Source organism: Anolis sagrei, chromosome 5 (genome assembly GCF_037176765.1).
Source record: "Anolis sagrei isolate rAnoSag1 chromosome 5, rAnoSag1.mat, whole genome shotgun sequence".
NCBI classification, from domain to species: domain Eukaryota; kingdom Metazoa; phylum Chordata; class Lepidosauria; order Squamata; family Dactyloidae; genus Anolis; species Anolis sagrei.
The window spans coordinates 81,532,608-81,545,384 of NC_090025.1; the positions used below are offsets into that span (position 1 = coordinate 81,532,608).

At 44.2% G+C, this 12,777-nt stretch overlaps 1 protein-coding gene across 11 annotated transcripts in view; it reads right to left on the minus strand.

Moving 5' to 3' along the window:
* KIF21A (kinesin family member 21A) overlaps positions 1-7,763 on the minus strand; it is a 127,296-nt gene extending 119,533 nt beyond the window's left edge. For 10 of the 11 annotated variants that reach the window (XM_060778404.2, XM_060778403.2, XM_060778409.2 and 7 more), the window contains exon 1: positions 7,491-7,763. In XM_060778404.2, coding sequence (XP_060634387.2) covers positions 7,491-7,537 — 47 coding nt within the window. In that variant the 5' untranslated portion in view covers positions 7,538-7,763. The remainder of the gene's footprint in view (positions 1-7,490) is intronic. The other variant, XM_060778408.2, reaches the window with a different exon arrangement.
* Positions 7,764-12,777: the final 5,014 nt, after the last annotated feature.

Sequence of the window (12,777 nt, forward strand, 5' to 3'; positions counted from 1 at the left end):
GTGCTTGTAAAGACTTCCACATCCCCCTCTGGAATTAACAATGTTTTAGACATTGATATTGAATCAATATTTAGGACTGGGTGAATGATTTCCATCTATGACCAATCAAATATGATTTCCTCCTAGGATGTTTATTTATTCACAATAAGAAGGGACAGTACAATTACAATATATTAACTTTAACAATAGGAGTAAAAGTAATCCTATGCCAATGTGTAACATTTCCTTTATTCTATTATCCAGTTATAAAACCAATGGTGAGAGTTTCTGCGGACTTTAACACCAAGAAATGAATTGAATCGCACGACAGGTTGAATGTGCCATCATCACATATTTTAAAAAGAAAGGCCTGCAATGTTCATCGGGTTTTATCTCACTTTTCACTGGGTGTTGCCTTTTCAGGCACTAAACCTGAAATGCCAAACTATCATGAAATACAAGTATTATCAAATGCCAGTAATCCAATTTCACCCATCCATCTGGATCCACCATACTACGCTTTTCTACAACCTCATCAATGCTACAATGCACAATAAAGGTTTGCAGCACAACCGTAAAAACTAAACCCATCTCTCATGGCATGATATTCAGGCTATGTTATAATGCCTCACCACAAAGAATACATAGTATTGTTCGTTCTCCATGATCTTTATTTCATACAGTTGAAATCCAGATTAAAACTAGGACTATGAGACTGGTAAACATATCGCAAGAGAGGGTAAAATGCAGCTCTTCCCATGTTGCTTGGCTGAAACTGTCAGCCCTGAGAACAACATTGTCTATGCTGACTCAGGCTAATGGGACATGCAGTAAAATATCAGCTCAAGGGGCCCAATTTCCCATCCCTGATGTAGTCATTCAACTCCAGGAAAACATAACAGTCAGTATGATGTAACTGCTATGTCAGAAAATGAACTGTACTTTTACTGTAATGTCACATCAATAGTTGGGTGAATAACATGATGGTCGTTTTGACACAATACATTTTTAGTAAGAAATGTCTATTGAAAAAGCTTAACTTGATTTTTTTTCTTCCACACTGGCAGTTTTATATTTTTGGGTGATACAAACTAAGGGGAAAATTTATTTGGATGTCACGTTATTATGCATGGACCATTTAGTTTTCTCTTAACGTTTGCTTACTATATTAGACTAAAGTGCCTCACAAAAAGCAAAGGTGTAAGAAGCCTTGCCTCCATGCATGCAAAACCTGAAGGATTACCTTCTCAGGTAACTTTTGGCAGGTAACTCTGTAAGCTCTATTCATGTGTCGAGCACCACCAGAGCAAAATGGACACCATGCATTTTGTGTAACTGGAGAATTAGCACTTCATTAAATGCTTCATCTGTTTGACGGCTGCCAATGAAAAACATTATTACAACCAAGAAACCTCTTGGGTAACTTTGAAGAGAGGCAGGAAATTGTTGCCACAAGCCTAGGTGAGACACAGGTTCTACCGTTAATGCGTTATTAATTATTTTAGTGCAATAGAACAATGTTGCAATTTTCCATCTGTAACCAAATCTCTCACTCCCTGGGAGCTTTAGAATTGCAGCTACACAATGCAGTTACAGCCTATTTGCCAACAGAAGGATCATAACAACAGTGGAATCAACATGGTTATGGTAGTTTAGCACTCAGGAGGGCAACTTTAAAGAATCCTATGTACTGACTGCTCAAAAGCATTTGATGCTGAAATCCAGGGCAGGACCATAAAACCATCTTGAGTATGGATAAAGACCAGTTCCAATATGTGGATCCCCCCACCAATTACTTTATCACTGGAGCACACTGTTGTTGCTGTGTTCCTTCAAGTCATTTCTGACTTTTGGAAACACTAAGGTTACTCTATCATTGGATTTTCTTGATAATATTTGTTCAGAGGAGGTTTGCCCAAGCTCTTCCAGTGGTTTTCCACATCCATGTAAAGATTTAACTCCTGAGGTGCAAACATAACAAAATTAATGCATTTTGACAGCACTTGGACTGTTATGGTGCAATGCTATAAAATCACTGGAGTTACAGCTTTACAAGGTCTTTAGCCTTTCCTGCGAGAGTGCTGGTAACCCCCCAAAGTACAGCTTCCAGGATTCCTAAGCATTGAGCCATGGCAGCTAAAGTTATGTCAAACTGCAATATAGCATAGTTTAACCCCTGGTCTCTAGCCCAAGACCCAAACCATTACACAATGCTGATTCTCATTTGGAGTGCATCAGAGATACAAAATAAAAATAAAGGGCCATACTTTACTCCATTCAAAGGGGGTTTGCCCAAGGCCATCCAGTGCCTTTCCATGGCCAATTATACATCTAACTGTAGAATGAATGCAATCTGAATGCAAAACTTTTATGGTTTCATGCTGTGGAATTATTTATTATTTATTTATTTACGACATTTATATGCTGCTCTTCTCACCCCGAAAGGGACTCAGAGCAGCTTAAAAGATATAGATATATATATACACACACACATATACATACACACACACACACATACAATATATTATATTATTAGCATAGTACAATATCAGTACTATATATTACTATATTGTACTATACCACTATATTGTAATAGGAAATCTAGGAACTGCAGTTTGGTGACACACTAGCACTTAGCGACCTTGTAAAGCTACATCTCCCCATGATTCATTACACTATGAAACAAAGTTTGAAAAGGTTTCTGTCCTGGTTTGAAAGTCTTATTTCCTGTTTAATTGTGTGGTACTTACTTTGAAAATAGTTGTTATACTCCAGAAACTTTGCTTTTATGTCTACCACAAACTATATTGAATTGGTTGAGACTCAATGAGATATTCATAGAAAAACTATAGCAAAATGTGCTGCAGAATATTCCACAAAAACAAAGTTTTGCAGGTTAATAAACTTTTTCAATGTTTTTATGATATAACCAATAAGGAAATGACATTTGTAACCCAGGAACAAAAATCGTGTTACATAGTATTATCATTAAATCATAGCAATTAAGGTATGAGTCCAACTGTATTCATTCTATAGCACAGGTGCACCTCAGGATTTGAACATGGAAACCTACTTGGGCAAACCCAAGGTAGAGAAGGTGAAACACCACATAAAAATCACTCCTGTGATTCCACTGCAAACCACTATTTTGGCAATGGGTGATATGAAAGCAAAAAAGGAAATATACCAGCAAATTATGGATAATGAATTGCAGTACCATGTATGTGCAGCTACTGCATATCCTGAATTCAGAAACAGTGGCCAGTCTTTCATGCTAGCAAGTCATTTTAATATTTTAATCCTTCCAAAACACAGAAAAGCATTCACCCTTGCAAAATTTATAAGAGGGGAGGTATAACAATGTCCCCTATGATATATGCCTATGTCCTTATGTCTAAAGCTCAATTGTTTTATGCACTAGCAAAATCTCTGTTTTCCTAACAGATCAGAGACAACAGGTTATTTAGTCTAACAACTGAAACCATTGCCTAGCATAATTATATCTCGTTGTATACCCCAAGAAAAGATTCTACTCTAAAGGGTTTTTGGCTCTTCTCAGAAAGGTCATGCTTTTCTTTTTAAATTATGATCTCCAAAAGTTTCCCCCGCCCCCAAAAGGTTATGAATGCCATTTTCCAAAGGGTTGGCTCTCATTGAACATTGTTTCCATCCTGAATATCTCGGTGTCACCTTAGATCGAACACTAGCATATAGGAAACACTGCTTAAACACGAAGCACAAAGTAGTTGCACGCAATAACATCCTGCCAAAACTTACTGGCAGCACATGGGGTGCAGACCCAAAATCAGTAAGAACATCAGCTTGTCTTACTCAACTGTCGAATATGCCTGCCCTGTTTGGCATAGGTCTGCCCATGCAAAGCAGGTGAACATAGCATTGAATAAAACATGCAGAATAATCACAGGATGTCTTAAACCTACACCTGTTGAGAAACTCTACAAGCTAGCTGGCATTCAGGGGAACCCATTTTTCTTTTTGAAATGACCTAATTTGCCCGGGAAGTGAATTCCACAGGCGAGGGGCCACTACCGAGAAGGCCCTGCTCCTCGTCCCCACCAATCTCACTTGTGATAGAGGTGGGGCCGTGAGCAGGGCCTCCCCAGAAGATCTTAAACTCCGAGGCAGGACGTAGAAGGAGATGTGTTCAGACAGATACGCTGGGCCGGAACCGTATAGGGTTTTGTAGGTCAAAACCAGCACTTTGAATTGTGATCGGAACTGGATCGGCAGCCAGTGGAGCTGACATTTATTTATTTATCGTGTCATCAGCAACCATTGTATTACAATTCTAACAGAGCAAAACAAACACAGAGATTAAAAAGAAAAAGAAAAGAAAAACCACACAGATTTTGTAAATTTGGTATTTGGTTAAATGTCCTTTGACCAGTATCTGGCCACTTGGAGTGCCTCTGGGGTTGCCGCAAGAAGGTCCTCCATCGTGCATGTGGCAGGGCTCAGGGTGCATTGCAGCAGGTGGTCAGTGGTTTGTTCTTCTCCGCACTCGCATGCCGAGGATTCCACCCTGTAGCCCCATTTCTTAAGATTGGCTCTGCATCTCGTGGTGCCAGAGCGCAATCTGTTCAGTGCCTTCCAAGTCGCCCAGTCTTCTGAGTGCCCAGGGGGGAGTCTCTCATCTGGTATCACCCATGAATTGAGGTGCTGGGTTTGGGCCTGCCACTTTTGGACTCTCGCTTGCTGGGGTGTTCCAGCGAGTGTCTCTGTAGTTCTAAGAAAACTATGTCTTGATTTAAGTCGTTGACGTGCTGGCTGATACCCAAACAGGGGATGAGCTGGAGATGTCTCTGCCTTGGTCCTTTCACTATTGGCTGCTACTTCCCGGCGGATGTCAGGTGGTGCAATACCGGCTAAGCAGTGTAATTTCTCCAGTGGTGTGGGTCGCAGTCACCCCGTGATAATGCGGCATGTCTCATTAAGAGCCACATCCACTGTTTTAGTGTGATGAGATGTGTTCCACACTGGGCATGCATACTCAGCAGCAGAGTAGCATAGCGCAAGGGCAGATGTCTTCACTGTGTCTGGTTGTGATCCCCAGGTTGTGCCAGTCAGCTTTCGTATGATGTTGTTTCTAGCGCCCACTTTTTGTTTGATGTTCAGGCAGTGCTTCTTGTAGGTCAGAGCACGGTCCAAAGTGACTCCCAGGTATTTGGGTGCGCTGCAATGCTCCAGTGGGATTCCTTCCCAGGTAATCCTCAGAGCTCAGGATGCTTGTCTGTTCTTAAGGTGAAAGGCGCATGTCTGTGTTTTAGATGGATTAGGGATCAGATGGTTTTCCCTGTAATAGGCAGTAAGAGCACCTAGAGCTTCGGAGAGCTTCTGTTCTACCATCTCAAAGCTCCCTGCTTGAGCAGTAATGGCACGATCATCAGCATAGATGAAACTCTCTGTCCCTTCTGGCAGTGGCTGGTCATTTGTGTAGATGTTGAACATGGATGGAGCAAGCACGCTCCCCTGAGGCAGGCCGTTCTTCTGTTTCCGCCATCTGCTTCTCTGGTGCTGGAACTCAACAAAAAAGCTCCTGTTTTGTAGCAGGTTTCCTATGAGGCGGGTGAGGTGGTAGTCCTTTGTGATGTTATACATTTTTCTCAGGAGGAGGCGGTGGTTCACAGTATCATAGGCTGCTGACAAGTCTATGCAGACAGCTCCTGTGATCTGCTGCCTTTCAAAGCCATCTTCTATGTGCTGGGAGCTGACATGAGAGAAGCCTCCTCGCAGGATTGCAAGACATCCGGGCGTCCCCTGGGCAACGTCTTCGTAGACGGCCGATTCTCTCAACCCAGAAGCAACCGGAGACGACTTGAAGCATGCAAACAAGGAGCTGACATAACAGAGGGGTGGTATGCTCCCTGTATGACGCTCCGGTGAGTAATCTGGCGGCCGCCCGCTGGACTAATTGAAGTTTCTGAACAGTCTTCAAAGGCAACCCCACGTAGAGTGCGTTGCAGTAATCTAATCGGGATGTAACAAGAGCATGGACCACTATGGCCAGATCCGACTTCCCAAGGTACGGGAGCAGCTGGCACACAAGTTTAAATTGTGCAAAAGCTCTCCCGGCCACCGCTGAGACCTGGGATTCCAGACTCAGCGATGAGTCCAGGATCACACCCAAGCTGCGAACCTGCGTCTTCAGGGGGAGTGTAACCCCATCTAACACAGGCTGTAACCCTATGCCCTGTTCGGCCTTACGACTGACCAATAGGACCTCTGTCTTGTCTGGATTCAATTTCAATTTGTTAGCTCTCATCCAGTCCGACACAGCGGCCAAGCACCGGTTCAAGGTCTGGACAGCCTCCTTGGTGACAGGTGAGAAGATTTGGACATCATCTGCGTAGAGATAACATCTCATTCCGAAACTCCGAATGATCTCCCCCAGCGGCTTCATGTAGATGTTAAATAACATCAGGGACAGAATTGAACCCTGTGGGACTCCACACAACAACGGTTGTGGGGCCGAACAGGTGTCACCCAATAACACCTTCTGGGACCGTCCCTCAAGAAAGGATCGGAGCCATTGCAGAGCAGTGCCCCCGAGCCACATATCTATGAGGTGCCCCAGAAGGATACCGTGATTGACGGTATCGAAGGCCGCTGAGAGGTCCAGCAGAACTAACAGGGACACACTCCCCCTGTCCAAATTTGGTGTCAATTCATCCAGTGGTTTTTGAGTTTTGTTAATCCCACAAACGAATAGTACATTCAGTTCTTGTGGGGGTTTTCGGGCTATATGGCCATGTTCTAGAGGCATTTCTCCTGACGTTTCGCCTGCATCTATGGCAAGCATCCTCAGAGGTGAAGTGAGAAGACCTCACCTCTGAGGATGCTTGCCATAGATGCAGGCGAAACGTCAGGAGAAATGCCTCTAGAACATGGCCATATAGCTCGAAAAAACCCACAAGAACTGAGTGATTCCAGCCATGAAAGCCTTCGACAATACATTGAATAGTACATTTTTATTTATATAGATTATTATTATTGGAGGCTGCAGACAATGCCGCTGCTGTTGCCTGTTTTTGGTCAAAAGATATTTAGCCTTCTATTTTTATCCATTTTATACTAATTTATGCAATGCTCTTGATACGAAATAAAAATCTGGAGCGCAGAAGACATATGAAATGAAATAAAACACACAGCGGGCCTTGCTCAGAGGCAGCTGATGCATCATTTAACACCTGAGATGAAATATGCAGTAGCTGAAGGAAACCAAACCCCTGCCTGGAAGCCAACCCAGGAGCGAGCATCTCAGGCCCACCATCCTTGAGAAGCAGGTCCACCCCTGGCTATCAATCCTCGCCCATAGAGATCCTTCGTGACGTCACTAGGCCGGGGGACCAATCAGGCGAGGGGAACAGGTTGGCGGTGCTGCGCCAGGAGAGCTGTCCCTTCCCTCGCCTGACTGGCCTCAAAAGCCCCAAAGGCCAATGGCTGCCCAGCCCACCATGCAGGGTGTCCTCCCCTCTCTCCTCGTTTCTCACCGGACGGCGACCCTGACGGAGCTCTCCTCTTGCGCGGCCGACGACATGGCTCCAAGGAAAGGCTCCAAAGGGGGCGAGGCGAGGAAGGGCGCCTCAGGCGGCGCGTGGACCCTTCTTGTCGGCAGCGGCTCTCTTTACGCCATGAAGCGCGCGCGCGCCGCGTTGCTCTGCGAGGGGACCCGCTCGCGCGCGCTCTCCTCTCCGCTCGGCCTCACCTCCTCCTCCACCACCTCCTCCACCTCCTCTCTCCAGCCATTTTAGGTGACTGAATGGATAGGTAGCGGCGGCGAGCTTTAGGCTCCGCCCACTTCGGTCAGCCCAGCAGTAAGGAAAGCTTCAACCTCCTTATTGCTCCCCCCGCTTGGCTGGCGACCTCAAGCCACTGCTGGCGACTCTTCTCCCTTCAGCCGCAATGCGTAACCAAGCTCGCTGTCTGTCTCGCCCGCTCTCAATTGGCGTCTCCCTGCCTCAGCTCCCAGGCAAAAAGAAAAATACACTAAAGGTGGGGGCGGAGCCACAGCCGGCTCGCGCTTGTCACTCAAAACGGGTCAGGGAGAGCGCGCGCCTGCCTGGGAAAAAGAAACACAAGAGAGCGCGTGCCCATGCGCGCGCGCTCGCTCTTCAGTAGCCAGCAGGTTGCTTTCAAGAACTGGAAAGCGTCGGGATTGCTTGCCCCGCCTCCTCACCTTCTCACGGGCCTTCACCGTTTCAGGAACACCCCTCCCCGGGTGGCGCAGTGGGTTAAACCCCTGTGCCGGCAGGACTGAAGACCCGACAGGTCGCAGGTTCGAATCCAGGGAGAGCGCGGATGAGCTCTCTCTGTCAGCTCTGGCTCCCCATGCGGGGACATGAGAGAAACCTCCCACAAAGGATGGTAAAACAAGTCAAAAAAGAAGCCTTGGCAGACCGTGCAAAAAAAAACTCAAAAATCACAACAGCCAAACAACAGAGGGAAAACAATCAGGGACATCTAATCACCTCTCAACAAAAGACTGCCAGGCCATCAAATGCTAATCAAGGTGGTCAGTTGAAACATTCACACCTAGCTCCAGCAGACAAGAGTCCTTTGTCTCACCCTGGTCATTCCACAGATATATAAACCCTTTGCCCTAGTTCCAACAGACCTCACTACCTCTGAGGATGCTTGCCATAGATGCAGGCGAAACGTCAGGAGAGAATGCCTCTAGACCATGGCCATACAGCCTGAAAAAACCTACAACAACCCAGTGATTCCAGCCATGAAAGCCTTCGACAATACATTTGTGCACCTATTTGTTTTTCTCTATGAAGCAACTTTGGGAGGCAACTTTGGGGAAACCAATGCTGGAGAAAGAATTAAGACTCCACACTGGATGGGGGCCAGTATAATGGCCCCCATCCAATTTTCTATCCCAGTGGCTGCAATGCATCAATTTTGGGAATGTAACTAGAAACACATTTGAGAGGTATAGCCATGTCAGTTTGTTGACAAAAACAAGTATCCAGCTCTTTACTCATTCAGTATTTTGAGTTGCTAACTGGAGATGGGGTAACGATTAGGAAGTAAGAAACCGAGACATCCATTAAGCACATTAGGAAACACTATCGGGGGTTTCTGCCGAAAAGCTTTTAAGCTTCAATCATTTTGTCCTTCATATGCCAACTGTTTGTTCAGAAATTTCATTACATCATCATTTACAGCCTTTCCAAATGCAATGTATTATAATGTTCTTAAGGAAAATTTTCAAGCGCCTAAACGCATTAAGGCAGTAAAGGGTTTGCTGAAACAAGTGCATTTGGGATCGTAGCCAGAGCTAATATTTTCACATCTGTAGAGCTTACATAACACTTACTGTTCAAAGACCTCACAAACGGTTTACAAACATTTATTCCTTAGGCTTGCACCTTTGCACATTTTTAAATAAAACTGCTTAGATTAACATTTACCCTGAAAATTAAAACTATGAATCTTATGGTACATTTGATTAGTATTGGTGTTTTAATCTTTGTCTTTGTTTTTAGTCCATATATTTTAATGATCATGTGTGTTATTTGTGTGATGATAAAACTTATCATGACTATGATGATGATGACGACGATGACAATGATGGTGATGATGCTATAACTCCATTGTCATGTTGATGTTAGGCAATCCCTCGTTGTCCAAGTAGGATTGTCTTCCAAGATTGGTGTCCTGGCGGTGGGTCCGTAGGTGACTATGGAGCCCTATTCTTGATCTGCATGTTCTCCCGCAGGGAGGGCATTGGTTTCCAGGTGGAAGGTGGTCCCGGTCGGAGTTGGCTTGACACACCTTCCTCTTGGCATGATTCTCTCTTTCGCCCTCCATTTGTGCCTCTTCAAATTCTACAGCACTGCTGGTCACAGCTGACCTCCAATTGGAGCGCTCAAGGACCAGGGCTTCCCAGTTCTCCATGTCTATGCCAGATTTTTTAAGGTTGGCTTTGAGCCCATCTTTAAATCTCTTTTCCTGTCCACCAAAATTCTGTTTTCCATTCTTAAGTTCGGAGTAGAGCAACTGCTTTGGGAGACGGTGGTCGGGCATGGGGGCAATGTGGCCGGTCCAGCGGAGTTGATGGCGGAGGACCATCACTTCAGTGCTGGTGGTCTTTGCTTCTTCCAGCACGCTGACACTTGTCTGCTTGTCTTCCCAAGAGATTTGCAGGATTTTTCGGAGGCAGCACTGATGGAATCGTTGTAGGAATTGCATGTGATGTCTGTAGACAGTCCATGTCTTGCAGGCATACAGCAGGGTTGAGTGGATAATAGCTTTATAAACAAGCACCTTGGTATCCCTACAGATGTCCTCGTCCTCAAACACTCTCTGCTTAATTCAGAAAAATGCTGCACTCGCAGAGCTCAGGTGGAGTTGTATTTCAGTGTCAATGTTGACTTTTATGGAGAGGTGGATACCAAGGTAGGGGAAATGGTCAACATTTTCTAATATTACACCATTAAGCTGTATCTCTGGCATTGGAGAGGGATTGGCTTGTGACTGCTGGAAGAGCACTTTGGTTTTCTCAATGTTCAATGACAAAGCCAAGCTTCTCGTATGCTTCTGTGATGGTGTTTAGAGTGACTTGTAATTCTTCCAAATGCAGATGATGTTGTCATCAGCATACTGGAGTTCTATAACAGATAATGTTGCAATCTTTGTTTTGGTTTTCAGTCTTCTGAGGTTAAATAGCTTGCCAATAGATGATTTCCACTCCAGTGCCATGGACGGATACACAAAGTACTATGGATTTCATTAACTGAAATTAACCAGGCATGGTGCCTTCTCCTATGTCTTTAAACAATCACCCAAAATACACCAGATGACACAGTTTGTTACATTGTTTACATGCCATAGAAAGCTTCTGAACTTCCAAAATTAGCAACTCTAACTGTATCTGTGTATAGGAACGGTATCTAATCTATGCAGATAAATAAATATAGATTAGATCCCCAGATGCTTTAATCAGAAGTCTATAAAGTGTAATTAAATATATGGAGCTGTATGCAGCATTGTAACAGAACGACCTTCTGCCTTCGGTGTCAGGGTCAAATTGGGAGAGAGCACAATCAAATAAAGAGAACCAAACATGAAGGTAGCAAAAATATATGCAATACAAACAAGACATTGGACACAAGAATCAGAACTCAACAATGTTAATTAAAAAGTACTTTCAATATTAGGAAAAGAAGTACATTAGCACTAAAATCTGAAGAATGAATATCACGAGAGGTGTTAGTAACACTACTTTGAAATAATTAATGGAACACTATACAACTTTTCAAAAAGTTGTATAGTATTCAATTAGTGCAAAAACCCATAAGCATTACATTAGTAATTTGTAATGTTCCTTGAACATAGTTATTAGAAATGGCCCTCAAGTTCTTGACAGCTAAATAAGAATGTAATTATTAAATCATTATATTGGGTCATTTGGCTGCTAAACCTTTAAAAATGCAAATATTGAACTACATAGAAGAAGAGAACTTCCTGACTGTGAGAGCCGTTCAGCAGTGGAACTCTCTGCCCCTTGAGTGTGGTCGAGGCTCCTTCTTTGGAAGCTGTTAAACAAAGGCTGGATGGCCATCTGTCAGGGGTGCTTTGAATACAGTACTCCTGCTTCTTGGCAGGGGGTTGGACTGGATGGCCCATGAGGTCTCTTCCAACTCTATGATTCTATAATCTTACAGCAGATTCGTAAAGTTGGAAGGGACTACAAAGGATGTCTAGTTTGCGTAGCAGAAATGCTTGCTCAGAAATAGTTCCCTAGTAGTTTATTGATGCTCACTCTCAGGTGAATGTGGACAGTATTACAGATGACATAATATACATTGGGGAACTGCTTCTTTAGATTAAAATGTCAAAAATAGCTTACTTTCTATTACTTTATGCAAGGGCTATATGAAAAGCTGCAATATAGCAGGTGGCGAAAATTTTTAAAGTTGCAATATAATCAGATTTTTAATCAGTAAAGTCTGTTTTGCAAACGCTTCTGGGCCTAAAAATTATAAGGGGTTCAAATGGCCTACAAATACAGCCAAATTGTAGGGTTGTATGTGGATCCCTGTACTTGCGGCACCTCCAGCAACTCCGGGTGCACGTAATGGGAAGGGGGCCCCCGACACAAAAATCCGCACATGACAAAAGCAAGCGAGAGCCAATCACCGGCTCCCTCTCTGCTTTTGTGAGCATGTGGGACTCCATGCCTCCATGTGTGTGGCATATAGGCCCGGTGCACATGCCTTCCTGCAGCTGAGCACCTCCTCTAGAGTAAGAAAGTCAGAACTTGCCTCCTTGCCTTTTAAAGAGAGAATGTGTGTGTGGTATGCTGGCCCGGCAGATGCACCTGCCTCCAGCCAAGTGCCTTTCATCTAGACCAGGGGTCCTCAAACTAAGGCCCGGGGGCCGAATGTGGCCCTCCAAGGTCATTTACCCAGCCCTCGCTCAGCCCTCGCCCTCGCTCAGGGTCAATCTAAGTCTGAAATGACTTGAAAGCACACAACAACAACAACAATCCTTTCTCATCAGTCAAAAGCAGGCCCACACTTCCCATTAAAATACTAATAAGTTTATATTTGTTAAAATTGTTCTTTATTTTAATTATTGTATTGTTTTTAAGTGTTTTTGCACTACAAATAAGGTATGTGCAGTGTGCATAGGAATTTATTCTTTTTTCTTCTTCAAATTATTATCCGGCCCTCTAGACCTCACAACCTCTAAAGATGCCTGTCACAAGTGCAGGTGAAATGACAGGAGAGAATGCTTCTAGAACATGGCCATACAGCCCAAAAACCT